This window comes from Myxocyprinus asiaticus, chromosome 10 (assembly GCF_019703515.2).
Source record: "Myxocyprinus asiaticus isolate MX2 ecotype Aquarium Trade chromosome 10, UBuf_Myxa_2, whole genome shotgun sequence".
Lineage (NCBI taxonomy): Eukaryota > Metazoa > Chordata > Actinopteri > Cypriniformes > Catostomidae > Myxocyprinus > Myxocyprinus asiaticus.
In genome coordinates this window covers 24,803,908-24,826,814 of record NC_059353.1, presented here as the reverse complement: position 1 = coordinate 24,826,814, position 22,907 = coordinate 24,803,908, and the positions used below count along the sequence as shown (strand labels likewise).

Here is a 22,907-nt window from a genome sequence, read left to right as displayed (position 1 = left end):
GAACCCGATTGAACATCTCTGGAGAGATCTGCACCAACGCTCCCCATCCAACCTGATGGAGCTTGAGAGGTCCTGCAAAGAAGAATGGGAGAAACTGCCCAAAAATAGGTGTGCCAAGCTTGTAGCATCATACTCAAAAAGACTTGAGGCTGCCTAATTGGTGCCAAAGGATCTTCAACATAGTATTGAGCAAAGGCTGTGAATACTTATGTACATTTTTTTTATTTTTTTTATTTTTTTTTTTTATACATTTGCAAAGATTTCAAACAAACTTCTTTCACATTGTCATTATGGGGTATTGTTTGTAGAATTTTGAGGAAAATAATGAATTTAATCAATTTTGGAATAAGGCTGTAACATAACAAAATGTGGAAAAAGTGAAGCGCTGTGAAAACTTTCCGGATGCACTGTATGCTGTAAATATATTGTTCATTTTAAATTAATGAAACCATGAAAATTATAATTAAAATTAACAAATATTACTTATTCTAACGTGTTAGTGTAATAACTAGTAAGGGCCTACAGTCTATATGGTACACATCAGAAAATATGTGCTAAAAATGTGTTCTGTGCATTTAAAGAGCACCTGTTAAACTACATTTATTTCACTGTCCATGCATCTTACCATTTTATATAAATCATTTAGGTCTCACATATTCCATATGACCTTTTTTTATTTCTTTTTTATTTGTAGGTCAAGTTGTGCTGTAAAAAGCTAGAGCGTGCAGAGCAGCTCATTGGTGGGTTAGGAGGAGAGAAGACCCGCTGGAGTGAGACAGCCTTTAACTTGGGTGAACTCTATAACAACCTGACAGGAGACATTCTCATCTCTGCTGCTATAGTAGCCTACCTGGGTGCCTTTACCTCAAGCTACAGACAGGTGTGCCAACTCACAAAATAATCAAATTCTCATACAAAGCATGTTAATGAAATTATTATTTAAAAAAAAAAAAAAAATTATTTTTCTGATTAACACTTTTATTGATTCAGACACATGAAACAGAAAAGCAAACATATATACACAGAATCAACTTTTAACCCCCATAATTCCCTTTCGCCCTCCCAATCCCCAACCCCACCCCGACCCTCAAGAAACATCTCTCATCCAACTTGAGAATACACACCAAACAATAAACAAAACAAAAAAAACAAAAACAAAAAACATATAAATATATATATATATATATATATATGAAGTTGAAGCTCTATACCCCAGGCACTGAATTAGCAGGGAGTAATACACTGATGCCTCATGGCCTTTTCCAAAATGAGTAATCACCACTTCCAGAACATCTGCTGCTTTAGGGGAGTGTATGTTACTCCCAAAAATAGTACAAAGCGGGTGGCACAGCTCTAAATACCTAAAGAATTGAGACCTGGGGATCCCAAAATGTTGAACCATATTTTCAAAGGATCTCAACAATCCACTCTAATACAAGTCACCAAGCATACTAACCTCCCTCACAATCCACTCTGTCCAGCAGAAAGGGGACTTATTAATACATAATTTTGGATTCAGCCATATGCACGAAGCAACATTTAAATAAATATCTGAATTAAACTCTCTAGACACTTTTGTCCATACCGCGTGCAAATGCGAGATAACGGGGTGTAACTTTTCCGGTTAGTTTGATAGAAAGGCTTTGCAATGGCGAAATAGGGGCAAGAATTTCCTGTTCAATACAAAACCAGGGAGAGGCTCTCTCAGGTGGAAGCGACCAATGAGCCAAATGTCTGAGACTGAATACATAATAATAAAACAAAATCTTGGGTATGCCTAGCCCACCTTTGTCTATCGGCCTATACAACTTACTGAAATGTAATCTGGGACGTTTACCATTCCAAATGTAGGACTTCGCTATGCTATCAAATTGCTTGAAATAAGAGGGACATCTACAGGGAGAGATTGTAGCAGGTAGTTGAATTTTGGAATACAATTCATTTTAATAACATTAACCTTCCCCACAAATTTGCTGAGAATAAAATGCCCAAATACTTAATGTCCTGTTTGGGCCTCTGGAAGGTGCCCGGCTGAAAAGCTGTTACTGGGTAGTACGCTGTCAGAACCAAAGCTTCGGATTTAGCCCAAATTGACTCTGTATCCTGAGATATTTGAAAAGGAATTAATAATTATGTGGAGGCAAGGCATAGATCTAGTAGGGTTGGAGACGAATAATAAAATATCATCTGCGTAAAGCAAAAGCTTATGCGCCATACCTCCCGACACCACCCCTGGAAAACCATCCTCCTTTCTTATTGTGGCTGCTAATGGTTCCAGGGCAAGACAGAACAATAATGGGGAAAGAGGGCAATCCTGCCGGGTGCCCCTATTCAGAGTAAAATAATCTGAAATTAATCCATTTGTTTGTACCGCCACTACCGGGTGTCTATAAAGTAACTTAATCCATCCAATAAAAGTATTCCCGAATCTGTATATTTCCAAAATCTTAAAAAGGTAATCCCATTCTACCATATCAAACGCCTTTTCAGCATCAAGTGAGATGGCAAAGACCGGAGTCTGGTTATTCGCCACTGACCATATGATATTGATGAAACGCCTAATGTTATCAGAAGAGCTACAGCCCCAAATAAACCCCACCTGATCTATATGTATAAGAGATGTCATAACTTTACTTAATTGTTTGGCCAACATTTTTGACAATATTTTAACATCTAGCTGGATCGGGGAAATTAGACAGTAACTTTTACACTCGTTTGGATCTTGGTCCTTTTTAAGAATCAGACTGATCCGGGTTGGGTCGTGGTTGGCGGAAGCTTTCCATTTTTTTAATGATTCCATATAAACTTCTAACAAAAGTGGAGCCAATTCTGTAGCATAAGATCTAAAAAATTCAGCGGCAAAACCATCTGGCCCCGGAGCCTTGCCTGTAGGCAAGGCCTTAATTACCTCGCCAAGCTCCTCCAAGGTTATCTCAGAATCAAGAGAATTGTTTTGCTCATTCATCAATTCAGGGAGTTCTAATGGTTCCACAAAATTTCTAATGTCTTCATCAGTAGACAAAGATGTGGAACTGTAGAGATCAAGATTCTTTAAAAGCATTATTAATATCAATGGCTGAGGTAAATATTTCACCACCAGCAGATTTCACTGAGGGAATGGTAGAAAAAGACTCTCTCTGTTTTATATATTTAGCCAAAAGCTTCCCTGCTTTGTCCCACGTCTCAAAGTATGGCTCTCTTGCCCTGAATAGCCAAAACTCCACCTTCTGCTACAAAATAGTATCTGTATTTCAATCGGGTCAATTCTCTGAGGCCATTAGATGACATTCTGCGCTTCAGCTCTGCCTTTGCACTTATATTTTTTTCAAAGTTGAGGAAAGGTGGAGTTTGAAAACAGTTACCTCAGAATGACCTTTCAGTGAGCAGAAATTCTAAAGTTCCAGTTAAAAATTTGGCACACAGTAAATACCATACGTTTTCAGTCAAAATATTTGTCCAAAGTTTTTGGATGATTTAACAAAACACAAAGGCTACATTCACATCACCGCTGAATGTGGCCCAAATCTGATTTTCTGTTCAAATCCCATTTTTTATTTTTTTTAATACGGTTGTTCACGTAACATTTTAAATATAGACCTTATCAAATACTGGTCTGAACAGCTGACACTCCTAAACTGACCTGCATGTGTATAACACATATGTAACCCTGGCCTTTTCATCATTGTATATGTAGTTACTGTAATTAAATTATAATACAATTTTTAATTTGTTGTTATTTTTGTTTTATAATGCAGTTTATCGAATAATACATCAGCAAGTGATGGTGTAAGATTTCTTGATGGCTAATGTAGAATTTATAAGTCATTTACAGCCATATGGTGGAATTTAATTTGCATCGAAGCTCAAGAATGTAACATTTCTTACAAGTGAAACGCACCATAAAATTTAAGGGCAGCAGGTTAAAACAGCATTGTCATATACATACTATGTCAGGTTAGTTAAAAAGAGTTACTGTATTTATATTTACTTCAGATTTGCATTGACTTACTTGAATTTGTGTTTTGATCCAGTTCGAAAAAAAAAATCAGCTGTTTTTTGTGCGAGTGGCACAAGTAAAGAGCAATGTTCATTGATCAGTGGCACTGTGACATTAAGCTACCTCTTTCAGGTATCATTTCATGTGAATATTTTACATGTAATCCAAACTAACTGCTGAACCCAACTCTTAAAGACTATAATTTTATTTACATAAAAAGGAACTGAATTTGTTAGAAGAAAAGATATTACTCATAATTAAATGTTTAAAAGCATAACAGGCCTATATACTGGGTAAATAAAGTAGCAAATAACAAATGTTGAATTAGATTGGTGTATAAATCATGTTAAATCCAACCTGGCTGTTCACACTGAGGGCAAATAAAAAAAAAAATAAAAAATAAAAAAAAATCAGACACACATCCAATTTATTTCCACATATGAAAGTAGCCCAGATCAGATTTGAAAATGTCAGATTCAATGCGCTTGTGACTGTTCACATTATAATCCAATTAACAGATCTGTCACCTGTGAGTGAAAAATTTGATTTGGCCACATGGGATTCCGGAAAGAACCCTGTGATCTGGTTATTCTTATTTTAGTTTTTTTTTAATTTACTGTTACAAGTACAATTTAATAGCCAAAATTTTAAATCTAATATATATTTTTTAATTGATGGCCAAAACCTTTAAAAAAAAAAATGGTAAAAACCTGGCCATATTTTACAGTGTATGTGATGGCCTATTAAACATGGAAATACATCTGTGAATGACTTTGTCTGGCAGAAGTTTATTTCACTCTGACACATAACCTTGAGGCTTGTTTGGTTTTCTATTACATTTCAGTCTAAGTGCTGTGATGTGACTGAAATACATCTTCTTTTCACAACAGTTACATGCGTCTCATGTGGAGTGACTTTAAAGTGTTTTTGATATACTTCTATAGAAATTATTGTTTGTACGTTGTCAGCTGGTTACTACTGGTAACAACAGAGCAGGATCCATAAAAAATAAATGAAATACTTTGTACTATGCCAGAGATGCTGTGGCGAGCTTGAAGTAGCACTCAGGGAACAGGGAGTAGTTTAGGTTTAATATTTTACCCTCTATGAAAGCAATATCTTTTCTCCCAACAGAGGGTCTTTCTTGCAGGTAAATGACGTGCAGCTTATTTCCTTTGTGTGTTCTAAGTCTTTATTAGATTTAAACAAGAAATAAAGTTATCAGGATGATAATAGTACTGTCTGTAGTACAATGCCATTATTATGCTGAAACAAAAAGATAATGATGAATCTATGGATCTGTCTCCCCCCCCACCTTTTTTGAGCCATGTGTGTGTTTGCTTGTCTGACCTCTCCAGCAAGCTACAGAAGAGTGGATTGATATGTGTAAGACAAAAGGGATTCCCTGCTCCAAGAACATGTCCCTGATGAACTCACTGGGTGAGCCAGTAAAAATTCGCAGCTGGACCATTGCTGGCCTCCCTTCAGACAGCTTTTCCATTGACAACGCTATCATCATCTCGTGAGAATTTTTTGCCAATATGTAGCTTTAGGTCTAATATTTGTACTGCCTTTATATGGAAATTATATTTAGAAATGTAAATGTTATCTTAGGAAGTAAACAGTAGGTTCAGAAATACTACTAGATAAAAAATCTCATTCATGTCCTGTGAAAGACTTCTCCTGTAATAGAGGAACAGCCTCCTTGAAGCAGATATTGTGTTTTGGGGAATTCTGTGTGATATTCCTTAAAATACAATAAAATAAAAGTTCTTTAAAATACCTTTACATAAACACCAACAATAATTAGACATCTGTTACTTTTAGAGAAAAAGTAATTCTGTGAGGGAAAGTCTAGTATAGAATACTTACTTTCTCAGAACATTTGATTTCTTTTTTGAGATGATTTGTCATCGGCAGGACGTTTTTGAATGGTGTTTGTGGAGGGCTCTTGAGATGTTTTTTTTTTTTCTGCAGTAATGCGAGGAGGTGGCCCTTGATGATTGATCCTCAGGGTCAGGCCAACAAGTGGCTGAAGAACATGGAGAAATCCAACAGTCTCCACGTCATCAAGCTGACTGACGCTGACTTTGTGCGCACATTGGAAAACTGCATTCAGTTTGGCACTCCAGGTGAGAAAGACTGACATTTTTTAACATAATGAGAGCACTATTCAGAATACATCAATTTCTAAGAAAGCAACTTGTGCAAATATGTTTTAATTTTTATGACATGCTGTTTCTAATTTCATTCGGTTAGTAATGGATTACAGATTAATTGACATAACGCACCCTTATGCAGCAATCTTAAAGGTATAGTTCACCCAAAAATTTAAATTCAGAAGGCAGATTGTTAGCATCTGCTGGGAGTGATAATTGATGATGTAGCTGAGGCTTCAAAATATTATTATTATAATTATTATTATTATTATTTGCTAAGAGAATGACCAAATTTGTTAAGATGTTTTTGTTGTTAAAATTAATTTTAAAAAAAATCAACAAAGACAGACAAGAAAAGGAAATCTATTTCCCCCAGGTGCAATACCCCTGTTTTTCTACAGGGTTCTCCTTCCACCATGAAAAACAGGCTGACATTACAGTTCGATTCCAACAGTGCAAGTTACACGTAATCACACAAACAACCTCCTCCACCAGGGACGCAGTTGCCTCTTTCACATAACATATACAGCCTGAAAGCACAATTTCTGTCTAATTTTACTCTCTTCAATGTAAAGGAGGTGTACGCAAAACACAATGTGAGATACACAAATGAGCCAGATAATCTTGTTTTGTGGGTCTCTGCCTTCCTCCTGCTTCTCAGTGTTTCTTAGCTTAGTTTCTTGCTAAGCTTTTTTTTTTTCTTCTGTTGTTTTGTTTTGAGCTGTTGCCCTCCTTTAAGGCTGGATTACACTACACGACTTTAAAGTCGATTTTAGACCATTTTTCAGTCAGACTAAGTTGGTGCTAGTTGGTGCTAATCAGGATTAATTGGCTACAGACTGCAGATTTTGGGAAGTCAGAGTAGAAGAAAATTGCATAGTGTATGATTCTCCACAACTTAATTATGATGTCTGAGACCGTCAACCCGCGCATCTTATCACGCGGCTTGTTGAGCGCGTTACCGCGGAGACATAGCGCGTGTGGAGGCTTCCCGCCATCCGCTGCAGCATCCACGCACAATTCACCACACGCCCCACCGATAGTGAACCACATTATAGCAACCACGAGAAGGTTACCCCATGTGACTCTCCCCTCCTTAGCAACCAGGCCAATTTGGTTGCTTAGGGGACCTGGCTGGAGTCACTCAGCGCACCCTGGGATTCAAACTCGTGAACTCCAGGGGTGGTAGTCAGCGTCTTTACTCACTGAGCTACCCAAGCCCCAATTCTGAAGTCTTATGATGAACAGCCAAAGGAAATGGACCCCACAGGACCAAAAAGCTCAAGAAATGGAGATGCCAAAAAAGCTCTCAAGTGGTGTTAAACTTTTAACAGCACTCACCTCCACTTGGTGTTGCAGTCTCTAGAGACTATACTGGCCTCATCTTCCCTCCAAAAATACATCTGTCCTGTGTCTTTCTTGAGTAGCAGCAACAACAACAGCAGTCAGTTCCCTTATCTATGTTTTTTTTTTTTTTACATCTGTCATGCATCTTCTAGAAAGGGAGGGCATGTGTTTCTGTGTGAGTTTGTGATCGGATCGACATTTGGGTAGTGTGTGATCCTCAGTCGTTGGTGTGTGATGTCATTTTTATAGTCAGTAAGTATATGATGCCTAGTATTTTAATCTGTTCAGATGTTTAAAGTCCTTTATTTTAATCCAGCCTTTAGTTTCCACTTCTTTTTTTAGATATATTTGAATTGTTATTTTTTTTCAATACCATTTGTTTACAATAACTGAAACTGACTTATAGCACAATTATCTTAAAGAAAGATAATAACAATAATAAAAACTAATAAGAAATGGTACGTTCTAGAATCCGTATAAATTCATACCAACAACCATACATATATACTTATGCATGCATCTATACACATCAGTACACATATACATATATAATAATTTTACCCAAGGTTGGCCATACTTATTTTTACATGTATTTTATAATTTCCTTATTTTTAAATTTTTTTTTTTAGTTAGTTTCCGCTTCTACTACTTCAGTTTAACTATTTTTTTCTTCCTGAGTAAATTAAATAAAAGCTTCTGCAGCTCACCTCTCCTGATCAATCATTGATCTTCAGTCGGAATAAGGGGAAGTAGGGATGGGTCCTAAATGCTAAATTTGTCTTTTCAAGAACTTTGTTTTTTCCATTAGGTTTTTTTTACTTGAAGGTTGTCGGTGCATACTATACATTCAAGCAGAAAACTCATTCACAACATAGATTTAAAGGTCAATTAAATATATTAAATAACGAAATAGGTAAAAGCTACTATTAATTTCTAATGTATTTTAGTGTTGTTGGAGAATGTTGGTGAAGAGCTGGATCCAATACTTGAACCCCTGCTGTTGAAGCAGACTTTTAAACAGGGCGGCAGTACATGTATTCGGCTGGGTGACTCCACTATTGACTATGCTCCAGATTTCCGGTTTTACATCACAACCAAGCTACGAAATCCACATTATCTGCCTGAAGTCTCAGTCAAGGTGAGTCTGCTTTACATGTAAACTCACACGCAAATACACACATTCACATGCTCAAAAATAACCCAAAACACATACTGTATTTCTCAATAAAATGTAATTATGAATCACGTGAGCTGAATCAAACACATGGCTAATCAAAACCCCATAGCACAAACTTGCTTCCATACTCGTGTACAACAGGCTTGGTGAAAGAAATCAGATGCTATATGTGCACTGATTTTAATATACATCCAAGTGCTATTTGTATTGTCTATTGTTTCTGTTGTTTTGATGAGCTATATTGATATGGTTTTGGCATGTGGATGGGGACAGTTTTATGGAGTGATCAGTCTTTGAAGCATATGATTAAAGCAAGGTATCCTATCCATTATAATATAATTTTTTGTTAGTCTTTCTTCTTAGAGGTATTGAAATAAGATGGTTGTTATTCTCATTCCCCTCAGTCTAGCAATCATTTTAGATGTCAGGGCATTAACCATCATAAAGACAATATTCAGATTAGTGGTCGACCGATTTGTCTTTTCAGTGACTTATTCTTAAATTATTACATTTGATCCACCAATCCTGAATATGCATACACATATTATATACATTCTTGGATATTACATGTAGTTCAGATTTGCTTTTGTGCTGTTACACTGCAACCAGAAACTGATAAGTAATTAGACTAAAGACAGTTTTTTTTTTTTTTTTCAGACAATGACACTTCTTAAAACATCTAGTGATATTGCTGAAACATTATCTATCCCAAATGTTCCCTTTGAATGTGCCTCAACTTCTACATGTGGAGGACAAGTTTTCTCATTTAAGGGTTACATCCAGGCTACATGACCATCATTAACATTAAATATCACTAAAGTCAAATGTCCACTTTCTACAAATTACATAAAATGCATTAAAAAGTCTGCAGACTGGCTTTGGATTCTGACAGCCTCCTTTGCTAACTAGACTCCCTAATGAGCCTGAAACATAATTTCCCTTTTAGGATGAGAATGTGGTGTTCACAACAGGCCAAAACAAATGATAATGCTAGGGAAGCTCAGCATTCCCATCCTTCATTGCAAAATGTGTCCGACCACCGGCCCACATGTATCACAGCTGTAAATCAAAGAAATATTAGGGGCAATATTATACATATCAGAAAAGAGAGGTAGAGACAGATTTTTGCAACCAAATGAGGAACATTATTTTCTAGGAAATTAAAATTAGCTCTTTTATGCTTTGAGAGGCTCTTCAGACTCTCTTACCAATATTAAGCAGTCTGCCAACATGAAACTAAGATTCTTATGACATGCCTTTAGCTGCCCCATTGTCCCAGCGATATCAGTGTTTTTCTCCTGTGCTGCTCAGGTCACTCTTCTAAACTTTATGATAACCCCAGAAGGGATGCAAGATCAGCTGCTGGGCATTGTGGTGGCCAGAGAGAGACCTGACCTTGAGGAGGAGAAGCAAGCCCTAATTGTACAAGGGGCTGAGAACAAGAGGTACAGTCCAGAAATGCAATTAACCTGACCATTTAAAGTAGTCTTTACTTAAAATATTCACTTAACACTAAATGCATAAAAAGTTAAATCTTTAGGTTCATAATTATCTGCTGTAGAAGTGAGAGAAAAGAGCAACTGTGCAGTTCAGTAGTTTATTTAGAATGTTAAACGCAAACTGAACAGGTATTTTAGTATTTGTGTATGTTTAACCATGAACTGTCTAATTACCTTGTAGACAGCTAAAAGAAATAGAGGATCAAATCCTAGAAGTGCTCTCGGCCTCAGAGGGAAACATTTTAGAAGATGAAACTGCTGTTGAGATCCTCTCATCTTCTAAGGTTCTAGCCAATGAGATCTCAGAAAAACAGGCCATTGCTGAGGTTACTGAGCAGAAGATTGATCAGACACGGTTGGGATACACCCCCATCGCCATCCATTCTGCCATTTTGTTTTTCTCCATCGCTCACCTGGCCAACATAGAGCCTATGTACCAGTACTCTTTAACCTGGTTCATCAATCTCTTCATCATGTCCATCGACAATTCCCATAAGAGTGACCTTCTTGATCAAAGGTACTTTTTGTCACTGCAGTTATTATGTTAGCTTGACAATGCAACATACTGTTATTGTATAAACTTGGGTTTATGTGTTTTAAAATCCCTTATGCAAGACTGCATCTGTCTGTCTGTCTGTCTGTCTGTCTGTTGTCTTTCTGTCTGTCTGTCTGTCACCAAGCATCATTCTAAAAAAAGCTTGAACACTTTTGCAGACACTTAGCAACACCCTAGCAACTACCTAGAACACCCTAGCAAACCACACAGCTTTAAACCTTTAAATCTCTCTTCAAACTGCCCAACTAGTCAAACTACCTAAGGTCTAAATAATCTTCAGACTTCAAGACGTTCAGCATCTCCATTCCTTTCAGGCAAAGCTTTGTCAAGCCAGCATTCAAAATTCAAACTTTCCTTTAATAGTTTTATATAGATTACACCTATTATGGAAATCTAACGTGTTAGATCACAGCTAATACAATATTTTGAAAGTTCACAGTGACACCTGTAAGACAATTTGAATATTTAGCACATATTGATGCTTAAAGGCACTACAGTTTCCATTCATCAGGTAAAACAGGCAGCAAAGATTTGAGAGACAAGCGCCGACATGGGTGCTGTGGGATCTATCATGGAGGCTTCTTAAACAAAAGAGTGTGAAGACATTGTTTGCCTGAACAACTGTTTATAAGTACTGTATTTCTTATGGCTCTCTAATGTGAGTGTGTCAGTGTGATGTTAAGAGTTGAAGGAATACAATGACACTTCAGCTCAAGGCTACATTCTCCGGCTAAAAGAATGCATCCAGTAATTGCCAATTCTCTAGAGGGCAGAGGCACCAAATCAAGATCAGTAGTAGATAAAAGAGAGCTGTCTTACAGTTCCTCTTCAGCAGCACCAGGTCCTTATTTAATACTCACTGAAATTTACAAAAATATGTAGGCCTAATATGTCTAAACATTGGACACAAATGTGATTGTCACTAATGCAAAAGATATAAGGATATATCAGTATATTCCATTGATGATGAAAAACAATAGAACTAGATTTGCAGTTGCAGTTGTTGTTAGTGCATTATGGTCCTCAAAACAAGGGTGGGCTTGTTTACCAAAGTCTCTGTCTATATCATAAATCTCAAACCAATGTCTGATGTGGAATCACTGTTTTTCTGAAGTATTTTCTGAAGATGCTTTCATGATTTTGTACAAAGTCTTTCTCTTTGTATTCAGACTGCATATTTTGAAGGACCATTTCACATACTCCCTTTACATCAACATTTGTCGCTCTCTCTTTGAGAAGGACAAACTACTCTTCTCCTTCTGCCTCAATGTCAACCTGCTCAAACACAACAAACTTGTGAGTTATTTACTCCACTCTCAGCACACAGCTTTGATTCATTGGAACAATATGCTCAAGACAGTAAAGACTACTTCAGCTGATAAATAACAGAATAGTGAGAATGAGTTTACTTTCTCACAAGGCATCTTAAGGTTAATTACTTATTTGTATGCTCATCAACTTTTTCAGTCTGACAGTGTAGATATCTTCACTGTTTCAAACGATCCTGCAACATTCCTTCACATAAAAACATTTGAAAGTTTCATTGAGATATGATCTATGTTCTTCACAGTGGCTCACTATGCCTGTGCTCTTTCTTTTGTCTCAACTGTCTATCATCAGTTTAGTGTGATGTCAGTAATTTTGTCAGCTCCTAGTGTGGGGGCAATGTACCAGTATATTTATTTTCATAGTAAATATCTAAAAGTGACTTTAGGACTCATTTACTGTTGCTCAGCTCTGCTCTGCAAAGCTGTTGAAAAATAAGTCCTGTCTCTTTGTTTTTATAAAGTGAAGGAGAATTTTTAAGGTAGATATAACTTATTTAGAAGATTGAGGTTATGCTTGGATGACTTTCTCTTACAAAAGTAATTTAATTCAGAAAGAAAACTTTAATTTCCCTTCCATTCTTTTCCAGGTGGATGAGAAGGAATGGCGTTTTCTCCTCACAGGTGGAGTAGGTCTGGATAACCCTCATTCAAACCCTTGTGCCTGGTTGCCGAAAACATCCTGGGATGAGATCTGTCGATTGGATGAGATAGAGTGCTTTAAAGGCTTGCGGAAAGACCTGGCCCATCTCCGGCAGGGCTGGAAAGAGGTCTATGATAGCAAGGTGCCATTGAGATTAAATACACACTATTTCTTTCTTGCTCAGTGGTATGAAATGGACAGAGGGAGTATGAAAAGAACAGCAGATTTTTCATTTTATGGTTTGTGTGTGTTCTGCAGGACCCACATCATACTCCTTTCCCTTCAGAGTGGCAGGAGAAACTAGGACAGTTCCAAAGGATGCTGGTTATAAGATGCTTACGGCCAGATAAGGTAATGCTCATGTTTAACATGATTCTTTTTTCTTTTTTTTCAAAATCACTCTTTTTTTAGCTTTAATGCATCTTCATTTTGATCAGATAGTTAAACTATCTGGAACGGTGGCTTGATGTTGTACCATACATGTTATAACCATTTATAGATCAAAAAGACTATAATATGTTAGAGATAATGCTGTATAGTAGGGGTGTAAAACTGCACTGATACTTCGCACCACTCTTGCAACAGATGGAGACAGTCTGAGGAAAATTTGATCATTTTCTTTCTTAAATTATAATAAATATGACTTTTTCATTTTTTGTCCCTTTGAATGTTAAACGTCATAGATTTTATTTATTTATTTAGTGGCAATTTTTCATTACAATATAAATTGTCCCTCCAGTTACCCTTGTGTCTTCAGCATTTTGTGAAAATAGTTTTGACTAGTTCCAAAATAATCGAATCGTGACCGAATTTCAGGTTTCACGATGTATCGCAATAATAAGGTAAAAAATCAGAGCAAATATTTTCACCCCTAATGTATAGTAAAATTTCACACATTTTGACTTAATTTCTAGAAATGACTTTGTTTCAGGTTGTTCCCATGGTACAAGAGTTTGTGTCAGACAACTTGGGGCAGCAGTTTATTGAGGTGCCACCCTTTAATCTGGCCACAGCATTTGCGGACAGTCACTGCTGTGCTCCGCTCATCTTTATCTTGTCCCCAGGATCAGACCCTATGGCAGCGCTGCTCAAGTTTGGCGAGGAGCAGGTACAAACAATTAAGCACTTTGAATCTCCACAGATTCAGATTCACTCAGGATATTAGTTTATGGATATAATTCATCTTGATTTCCAAAACCATAGCTCTTTCTAAAGCTTCATGAGTTTAAACACAAAGTAATTTTATAGTTGGATTAAAGGCCCCGATATACTTCATACGAAATAGAAGAACAAATGGGTGTGACATCATTTAGAACAAAATCTGGCCAAAAAAGAAGGCGCTTTTGTGTTTGTATTGGTGGTTTGTAACAGCTTGCCTGGGCGAACTTTTAGGAAAATGTCTTAATGGCTGCTAAACACCTTCTCACTTCCATTGGTCCATGTCATTGGTAGGTGTGACCTAGAGCTCAGCTATTATAATAATAATATAAATTTTTAGACAAATATCAAATTTTTTTATCTACTTTTTTACGGACCTCATGTGAATTTTACTCATAGAATAAGGCATGAAGTCGTTGATAACACATTTTAAAGTCACATTAGTTAAGGTCTTCATATATAAATGTACTTCAAAACAGGGTGTCTGAATGTTCGCAAACAGTATACCGTTGTTCGGCTGTTTAGAAATTCTTTTACCCCTAAACGAAGAATAAAGAAGAACTTCTCTGGAAGTATATTGGGGCCTTAAAGATGCACTCAGTACATTTTTGTTCATGTTGTCTTAGACTTACACTGACATCTAGGGCATGAATGCAGCATCATTCAAAGTCAAAAGATCCCCTTGTAGAAAATCACTATTCACAGTCAGCCATGATTAATTTAATCCACAAGTGAAATTGTTCTATAACTAGGCTGTTACTGAGGTTGAGCGAGTAGTAGTCGGCTGGTCATGTGGTCCTAACCTGGTAGCCCCCATGAGGGGACCCTCTCCATGTAGAATAAAACAGCTTTTATAAGGTTATTGATATGACTGGATTCTTCATCTCAAATGGGTCATCATGATTATATATGTATGTTTCAAAATTGTAATGAAGTAATTTAGGAGTAACACATTTTACTGAGTGCCCCTTTAAGTTTTTAGCATCTTTTGAAAAGGTTTTTGGACATAAGAATGCCACTTAAAGCAAGCTGTTTTTGTTTAGGTGTGATGAGCGGCCACTCGTTCATTTCATGTTTATCTTGTTTAATAACATGCTCTGTTATTATTTACACACTCTGTCTGGGTTATTGTTCAGGGCTTCACAGGAAACAGGCTTAGCTCTCTGTCTCTGGGCCAGGGTCAGGGCCCTATTGCCATGAACATGATTGAGACTGGCGTGAAAGAGGGAAGCTGGGTGGTTCTACAAAACTGCCACCTGGCCACCTCTTGGATGTCCACCCTTGAGCGTGTCTGTGAGGTAATTTACAAAGACTTGATCATCAAAACGTGATGGAACATGATGGTGCCTGTTCATAGCATTATTTTCACCCCACTTGCTAATTTGTTAATACATTTGGACTGTCATTTCTGATGTGCCCAAAAATTAGCTACACTACACTATTGTCATTTAGAATGCATTATTCTGTGCTATTTTTGCTAGTGTTAACATTTAAAGTGTTTATATTGTACTGATAGTGTTCAATGTATGCATGTGTACAATATACACAATGTATACTGCCCTGCAAAGGCAAAACACTGTAACTATACTGAGTTCACTGAGTACATTGAGTTATAACCGAAATCCTATTTGGCTATTACACTCAGATTCAGAGAAAATGGAGTGAGACTATTTTATAAGTCATTTTTATAAAAAAAATTTGAAGCTATTTTTCTCAGTTTCACTGTTGGTGAACTTAATGCGTTTTTACTTTGTTGGGCAGTATACAAACGTATACACATATGTGCAAGCTGTACTTATATACACAGTAGGATGAATTATCAGTGAAGGATTTTAAATTCTTATAATCATGGAAACATCTTTTAAATATCTTGAATATTCTGTGCTTGAAGTCAGTGTTTACAACTTTTGTGCCCATCAAATCTTCTGCAGGACATGCAAATGGAACTATTTTATTAATATTTGTTTGCTTTTAGTGTACCATTGAACAAACTCTGAAGCAGCACTTTGACTTTCCCCAGGAGCTGAACCCAGATACCACTCACCCAGACTTCCGTTTGTGGCTGACCAGTTACCCCTCGCCCAACTTTCCTGTGGCTGTACTGCAAAACGGAGTCAAAATGACCAATGAGGCCCCCAAGGGGCTGCGCTCCAACATCATCCGCTCCTTCTACATGGACCCCATATCCGACCCTGAGTTCTTTGACAGCAGCTCAAAGCCGGTAGGCAAGGGAATAATTTTAAGGGGCTCTCACAATTTTGCACATCATTAAATATTCTTAATGGTCATTTTTTAATGACTACTCCTTGATAATCAAAACTGCCTATGAATTATTTGATATGCAGTGTTGTTCAATAGTCCAGATTGAAAATCTGGGATTCAAAATCTAATTTACACCTGAAAATAAACAGGTGTTTGAACTTCGAAAAATGTAAAACAAAGAAATGTTATGATGTTAAAAAGAAAGAAGAAATAAACTGTACTATTTTAGGTCACTAATCAAAAAAACACATTTATGATGTTTACAGTTGTACATTCTTAAATCATGCAGTGACAAAATGGATTATAAAGTTTTGCAGAAACTTGTGACGTCCATGCCAAGTCAAGTGCATGCTGTCATTAAAGGCACAGTTCACCCAAAAATGGAATTTCTCTCATCATTTACTCATGCCAGCCAAGATGCGTATGACTTTCTTTCTTCTGCAAAACACAAAGATTTTTAAGAGAATATCTCAGCTCTGTAGGTCCACACAATGCATGGGAATGGAGATCAGCATTGTAAAGCTCCAGAAGCACAGACAGTCATAGTAAAAGTAATCCACAAGACTCCAGTGGTTAAATGAATGTCTTCTAAAGCGATACGATTGCTTTGGGAGACATATTTAATATTTAAGTCCTTCACTATTATTGTTTACTTCTGGTCTCTCTCCAATGTGCGTTCATGAGCTTTAAAATGCTGATCACTATTCACTTGCATTGTATGGACCTACAGAGCTGAAATATTCTTCTAAAAATCTTTGTGTTCTGCAGAAGAAAGAAAGTCATGCACATCTAGGATGGCATGAGGGTGAGTAAATGATGACAGAACTTTCATTTTTGGGTGAACTGTCCCTTTAAAGCAAAAGGGGGAAATACCAAATACTGAGAAATTCCCAAAATTTATGTTAACTTTTCAATAAAACTTTTCACTCAAATTGTTATGCTGATAATATAATTTGGTGTGAAATAAATAAATAAATAGAACTCAAAATTCAAAATAGAAGCTTTTTCACCAGAGGTCTTTTTAACAAATCTAAAAACCATAATCTGTGTGTGTTTCAGGCTGTCTTTAAGAAGCTGTTGTTTAGCCTGTGCTTCTTCCATGCGTTGACCCAGGAGAGGAGGAAATTTGGCCCTCTTGGGTGGAACATCCCCTATGAGTTCAACGAGACAGACCTGCGCATCTCTGTTCAGCAGCTACAAATGTTCTTGGACCAGTATGAGGTGAGATCACACGTGTCCCTGTCTCATTCACACACAAACTAATTTCTCAAAACCTAATTCTTTCACCACTCTTACACACACACTTTCTTCACGTTACCCTCTTTCTTTCATGCTTTCCAATCTGCCCCTCAAACCCCTCCAAAAAAGAGTGCTCTTGACATTTTCCCAACTTCAGAGAAGCATTTCACATACTTCCCTTACTCCTTTCAAAACAAGCAGTCTGCATAAACTGATCAAGAGCCTCTCTGAATGCTCTGACATTTCTCTGGTGTTATGGAGTGCCACCCACTGCATAAGCAAGGAAAATTTCAACAGGAAATGTCACAATCCTGCTACCCCTCTGTCCATCTTTTCATATCTCCCCTAAAGATTGTTATATTGAACCCACCAGGCTGACATGCACCTTTCCTTAATAAAACAAGAGTCTTTGTTGAGCAGCCATGCTTTTAAAACACATAAAAGGGTTGTTGTTTCTTTCCACCCTTTTTAAAGTCATTTCAAAAATGGGGTGAAAAAGACCCCTCGTCTGAGATGTCTGTTAGAGTCGTGGTCAAAGTAGTTTCTTACATGTAGCACTATTGTAGCCCCAAAGAGCAAATTAAGAACACCCAGGAAAGAATGTTTTATTTAACTAAATCTAGCTTTGAGTGTCTGATTATAATTTCTATGCTAATTAACAGTGATAAATAATAGGTATATTGTATATATACCTATATATCGGGAGCATATTAGTTGTTGGCATAATTTTAAGTAGTACAGCCATAATATAAAAATATTACCGACATATCGTTATCAGCCAGAATTGTAATATCTGTCCATTTCTAATAAATAATATTTGTCAAAGAAGTGGACTTGTTATCTGCTTCCTTTAAGTGCTTCAGATAATTACTGTAAGATTATTAATGAAACATTTCATTGTCATCTGCTTTGTTAGTCTGACCATCCCAGAGTTTTTCACCTACCATGTTAGGTATAGTTTCATTTTGTTCAACTTTAGTGTTGCTCATAAGGAAAATTTTGTAGGACTGATTTGCATAATTTAGAAACTACACTAATATTAGTTTAAAAACTAATATTGTTTTGTACAGTGCAGGCTAAATATAATTTCTCTTGTTTTATGTGTTCTCACTAGGAGATTCCATTTGATGCTCTTCGCTATATGACAGGTGAGTGTAACTATGGAGGTCGAGTCACAGACGACTGGGATCGCAGAACACTGGGCACAATCCTTTCCATCTTCTACACACCCGAGGTCATTGACCACCCCGATTACAAGTTTGACCCCAGTGGCCTGTACTACTCACCACCTGAAGGAGATGTAAGACACATCATGCTAAACTGACAAACTAGTTATATCTTCATTCTTGATAGAACATTAGCAAGAAAATTCCTGCTGTTAAATGTACTAAACATACTGTAAGGGTCTTTGCAAAAACCTTTTATGTGGAAGATTTTATGTGGAAGATTTTAGTAATTTGTGCAAAATGGAGACATTATTGTGGAAAGAATGTTCATGTCACCCAGTTGCTGGCTGTCTTAAGTTGTGCTCCTTAACTTTGAAAATGTATTTTCTTAGAGAACAGCACACTATGTTCACATTATCACAGTGGGATCAGAGCAGATTACTAACCACCAACACTAAGAAACTTGATCTTCTGTAAGCACAATATTCAAGCTTTTTTTTTTTATTTCCTCAAATAGTCTAAACCTCAACAAGTATTGACCCTTTGCTAAGCCTCATAAAGGAATTGATTATATTCGTGGGCTGAAATTAAAAGTGACATTTTAAAGAATATTTATCTGACGTTTTTGTAAAATAAATTGTTAAATTAAACAGTAATTTGATTGAAAACTGTGGAGACTGTGAATCAGAATTGAGGCAAACAGTTATCTCAGTAAATTGAAAACAGAAATGCGGGGGAGCCACATGACGCCATGCGAAGGGCAGACGTGTGAGAGACAGTTCTGCGCACTTTGCTAATTTTTTTTATTATTTTCATGATATAATCTTGTATAATTTGATACACCCAGTTACACATTTGCTGTTTGAGGTAAACATGGCAAAGAATTCAAAATCCTCGGGCTCTGGAGACATTAAAAGACACTTACGGGTTCAACGTGAAAGCCCAGACAGGCCTGTGGACTGGGGACTCGATTTGGATGGCGTGGCGGGAGAAGGAATCCAGCGTCAACTGTCCAACATGTCGGTGATGTTGACGAAGGTACTTGCAGACATGGTGGATCTCGGAGAAAAAAATTCTCTGAGTTAGTCACAAGAGTGACAGATGTTGAAAGACGAATCGATTACTTGGAGTCATCAGAGAGGGAATTAGCCGCTAATCCGCCCGTGACCAAAGTTGATTTGAAACGTGTTCTTGAAAAGCTTGAGGATCTTGAGAATAGAAGCCGCAGGAATAACATTCAAATTGTTGGAATTCCTGAGCATGAGGAGGGCAGAGATATGGTGAAATTCCTAGACGAGCTTTTCCCGAGTCTACTCGACATAACAGGCCACAAGCACAAGGAAATCGAGCGAGCTCACAGATCTGCTGAGGGAGAAAGGCCCCGATCAATTCTGGCCAAATTTTTTAGATCATCCGATAAAGATCTCATGTTGCGCCAGGCGAGGAGCAAAGGAAAGCTTTCTTGGAAGAATTACAGTATTTTCTTGTTCCCTGACTCGACAAGAGAGAAACGCAATCGAAACTCTTAGATCAGTGGAAGATCACTTTTGCTCTGATGTTTCTGGCCAGACTGAGAATAAACACCAAGGACGGCAGCAAAGTATTTACATGTCCTAATCAGGCAATGTCTTTTATTGAAACAATGGGTGAGTAACCGTTGAGTGTTTTTCTTGTGAGTGGATTGACTCACTGTACATACTCTGGCTTTCGGAGGAAGCTGGGCGCCATTTTTGTTTCTTTTTGCGTTGGCTCCGCCGAGCGGCTGGAGTTTGTTTTGTTTTGTGGATTAACACTTTTCCTTAAAGAAACTTTTGCATTGACGGAAGATCACTTTTACAATTAAGTTCCCGGGCAGATTGAGAATAGACACTACCGCAAAATATCTACATGCCAACACAAAGGATGTCTTTTATAAAGTTGACGGACTGTGTAAATCATGGGATATACTTATATGCGGCCTCCGAGTGAATTGACTCTTGACCATCCGAGGAACTGGGATGCGTTTTTCGTTTCCTTTTGTGCTAGTTCCGCCTAGAGGTTGGAGCTTGTTTTGTTAAATAACACTACTTTGGGACAGTTACAGATGAATATGTCAGTTCCTTGTGCTTATGCCTCCTGTTGGCTGGAGTATGATTTGTGGACATTGGAATGATTACGTCATCTGCTGCACTCATCAGCTGGTTCAGTGAAGATTCGTTTGTCTGTCCAAGGAAAATGAACGGCTTTATATTGGCTGGAATTTGTTTTGTGAAGGAACACACCTTCGAGACAGTTCTGTGAATGAGTCTACATGTTCTTTGTCTTTATTCTGCCTATTGGCTGGGTTTTTTTTTTTACAAAATATTTGGTGTTATGTAATTTTGCCTTACAAATTTGTTAGGCAAAATTGAGCAATCCGATGGCAAAGTTGTTGCAGGGACTTTCGTAGGCGTACATGGACTCTTTGAGTTTAAAGGGATTGATGCCGGTTGGCGCTTTCGTGCGTGGGGTTAATGCGCACGTTTTTCTTTTTTCTGTTTGTTTTGTTCGGGGGGAAGTTCGGGTTTTATTGTTGCATTAATGTTGAAATGTGGTCTTCTTAATTTTGTTTTTGGCACACAATTTATTTTTTTTATTATATCAAAATGTCAAATGTTAATATGAGTGTACTATCTCTCACCACATGGAATGTAAATGGGTTGGGGCACCCCATAAAAGGAAGGAAGGTTATTTCTTTTCTTAAGCGTAAGAAATATGATATAGTGTTTCTTCAAGAAATGCATCTTTCTCGGAAGATATGGGGTGGACATGTTTTCTTTAGTGTTGGCTCAAGTAAGAGCAAAGGAGTCATTATATTGGTAAATAAACATTTAAATTTCAAATGTCTCAAACAGTATAATGATAAATTTATTTTATAGTCATTATTGTTTTAGCAGAACTTCAGGGGCAAAGTCTGATTTTGGCTAATATTTACACAGCTAACACTGATGATCAGGGCTTTTTTATAGATCTTGAAGGGATGTTGCAAGCTGCTGGCACCCCTCATGACATAATTTTGGGAGGAGACTTTAATCTTTTGATGGACTCAGTCCTTAATCATAGTGAAGCAAAAGTGTGTAAGCCCCCTAGAGCAACATTGACGCTTCACAGGATGTGTAAAAATCTTGGTCTTACAGATATTTGGAGACTTTTGAACCCATCTGGTAGAGACTATAATTTTTTTTCATCAGTCCATAAGATTTATTCTAGAATAGATTTTTTTTATTTTTTATATCCAAATCCCTCATTTCATCTGTTGTTGATTGCTCAATTGGAAACATTTTAGTCTCGGATCACGCCCTGGTGAGTTTAGTGGTGTTGCCACGTATAGAGAAAAAGAAATCATATAGTTGGCACCTTAATGTATCACTTTTGCAAAATCCTGTTTTCGAACAAATGTTAAAGACTGAAATCAGTGTTTATATGGAGACCAACTGGTCCTTGGTATCCTCTGTGGGCGTGGCTTGGGAGGCACTTAAGGCGGTTCTTAGGGGTCGGATCATACAGTATGCCTCATTCATCAAAAAATCCAAAGCACGAGAACTCGTGGAGTTGGAAGGAAATATTAAAAGTGCCGAGGCAGAGCTGAAGCGCCATATGTCATCTGATGGCCTCAGAGAATTGACCCGATTGAAATATAGATATAATACTATTTTGTCGTAGAAAGTGGTGTTTTGGTTATTCAGGGCAAGTCATATTTTGAGTCGGGGGACAAAGCAGGGAAGCTTTTGGCTAGATATATAAAGCAGAGAGAGTCTCTTTCTATCATTCCCTCAGTGAAATCTGGTGGTGGTGAAATTTTTACCTCGGCCATTGATATGAATAATGCCTTTAAAGAGTTCTATCGTAATCTTTATAGTTCCACATCTTCATCTACTGATGAAGATATTAGAAACTTTGTGGAACCATTAGATCTTCCTAAACTGACAACTGAGCAAAAAAACTCTCTTGATTCTGAGATAACCTTGGAGGAGCTTGACGAGGTAATTAAGTCCCTACCTACTGGCAAGGCTCCGGGGCCTTGGTTTTGCCGCAGAATTTTTTAGATCCTATGCTACAGAATTGGCTCCACTTTTGTTAGAAGTTTATACTGAATCATTAAAGAATGGAAAGCTTCCTCCAGCCATGACACATGCCCGGATCAGTCTGATTCTTAAAAATGACAAAGATCCAAGCGAGTGTAAAAGTTACCGTCCAATCTCCCTGATCCAACTAGATGTAAAAATGTTGTCAAAAATTTTGGCTAACCGATTAAGTAAGGTTATGACATCTCTTATACATATAGATCAGGTGGGGTTTATTCGGGGCCACAGCTCTTCTGATAACATCAGGCGTCTCATCAATATCATGTGGTCAGTAGC

At 37.4% G+C, this 22,907-nt stretch overlaps 1 protein-coding gene across 1 annotated transcript in view; it reads left to right on the top strand.

The window, feature by feature from the left end:
• dnah7 (dynein, axonemal, heavy chain 7) overlaps positions 1–22,907 on the top strand; it is a 135,273-nt gene that overhangs the window by 97,197 nt on the left and 15,169 nt on the right. Inside the window, exons 46-59 of the mRNA XM_051709515.1 lie at positions 695–880; positions 5,356–5,519; positions 5,975–6,129; positions 8,451–8,641; positions 9,992–10,125; positions 10,361–10,696; positions 11,905–12,031; positions 12,651–12,845; positions 12,962–13,054; positions 13,635–13,811; positions 14,998–15,159; positions 15,882–16,082; positions 17,183–17,344; positions 18,477–18,662. Of these exons, the coding sequence (XP_051565475.1) occupies positions 695–880; positions 5,356–5,519; positions 5,975–6,129; positions 8,451–8,641; positions 9,992–10,125; positions 10,361–10,696; positions 11,905–12,031; positions 12,651–12,845; positions 12,962–13,054; positions 13,635–13,811; positions 14,998–15,159; positions 15,882–16,082; positions 17,183–17,344; positions 18,477–18,662 (2,469 nt within the window). The remainder of the gene's footprint in view (positions 1–694; positions 881–5,355; positions 5,520–5,974; positions 6,130–8,450; positions 8,642–9,991; positions 10,126–10,360; positions 10,697–11,904; positions 12,032–12,650; positions 12,846–12,961; positions 13,055–13,634; positions 13,812–14,997; positions 15,160–15,881; positions 16,083–17,182; positions 17,345–18,476; positions 18,663–22,907) is intronic.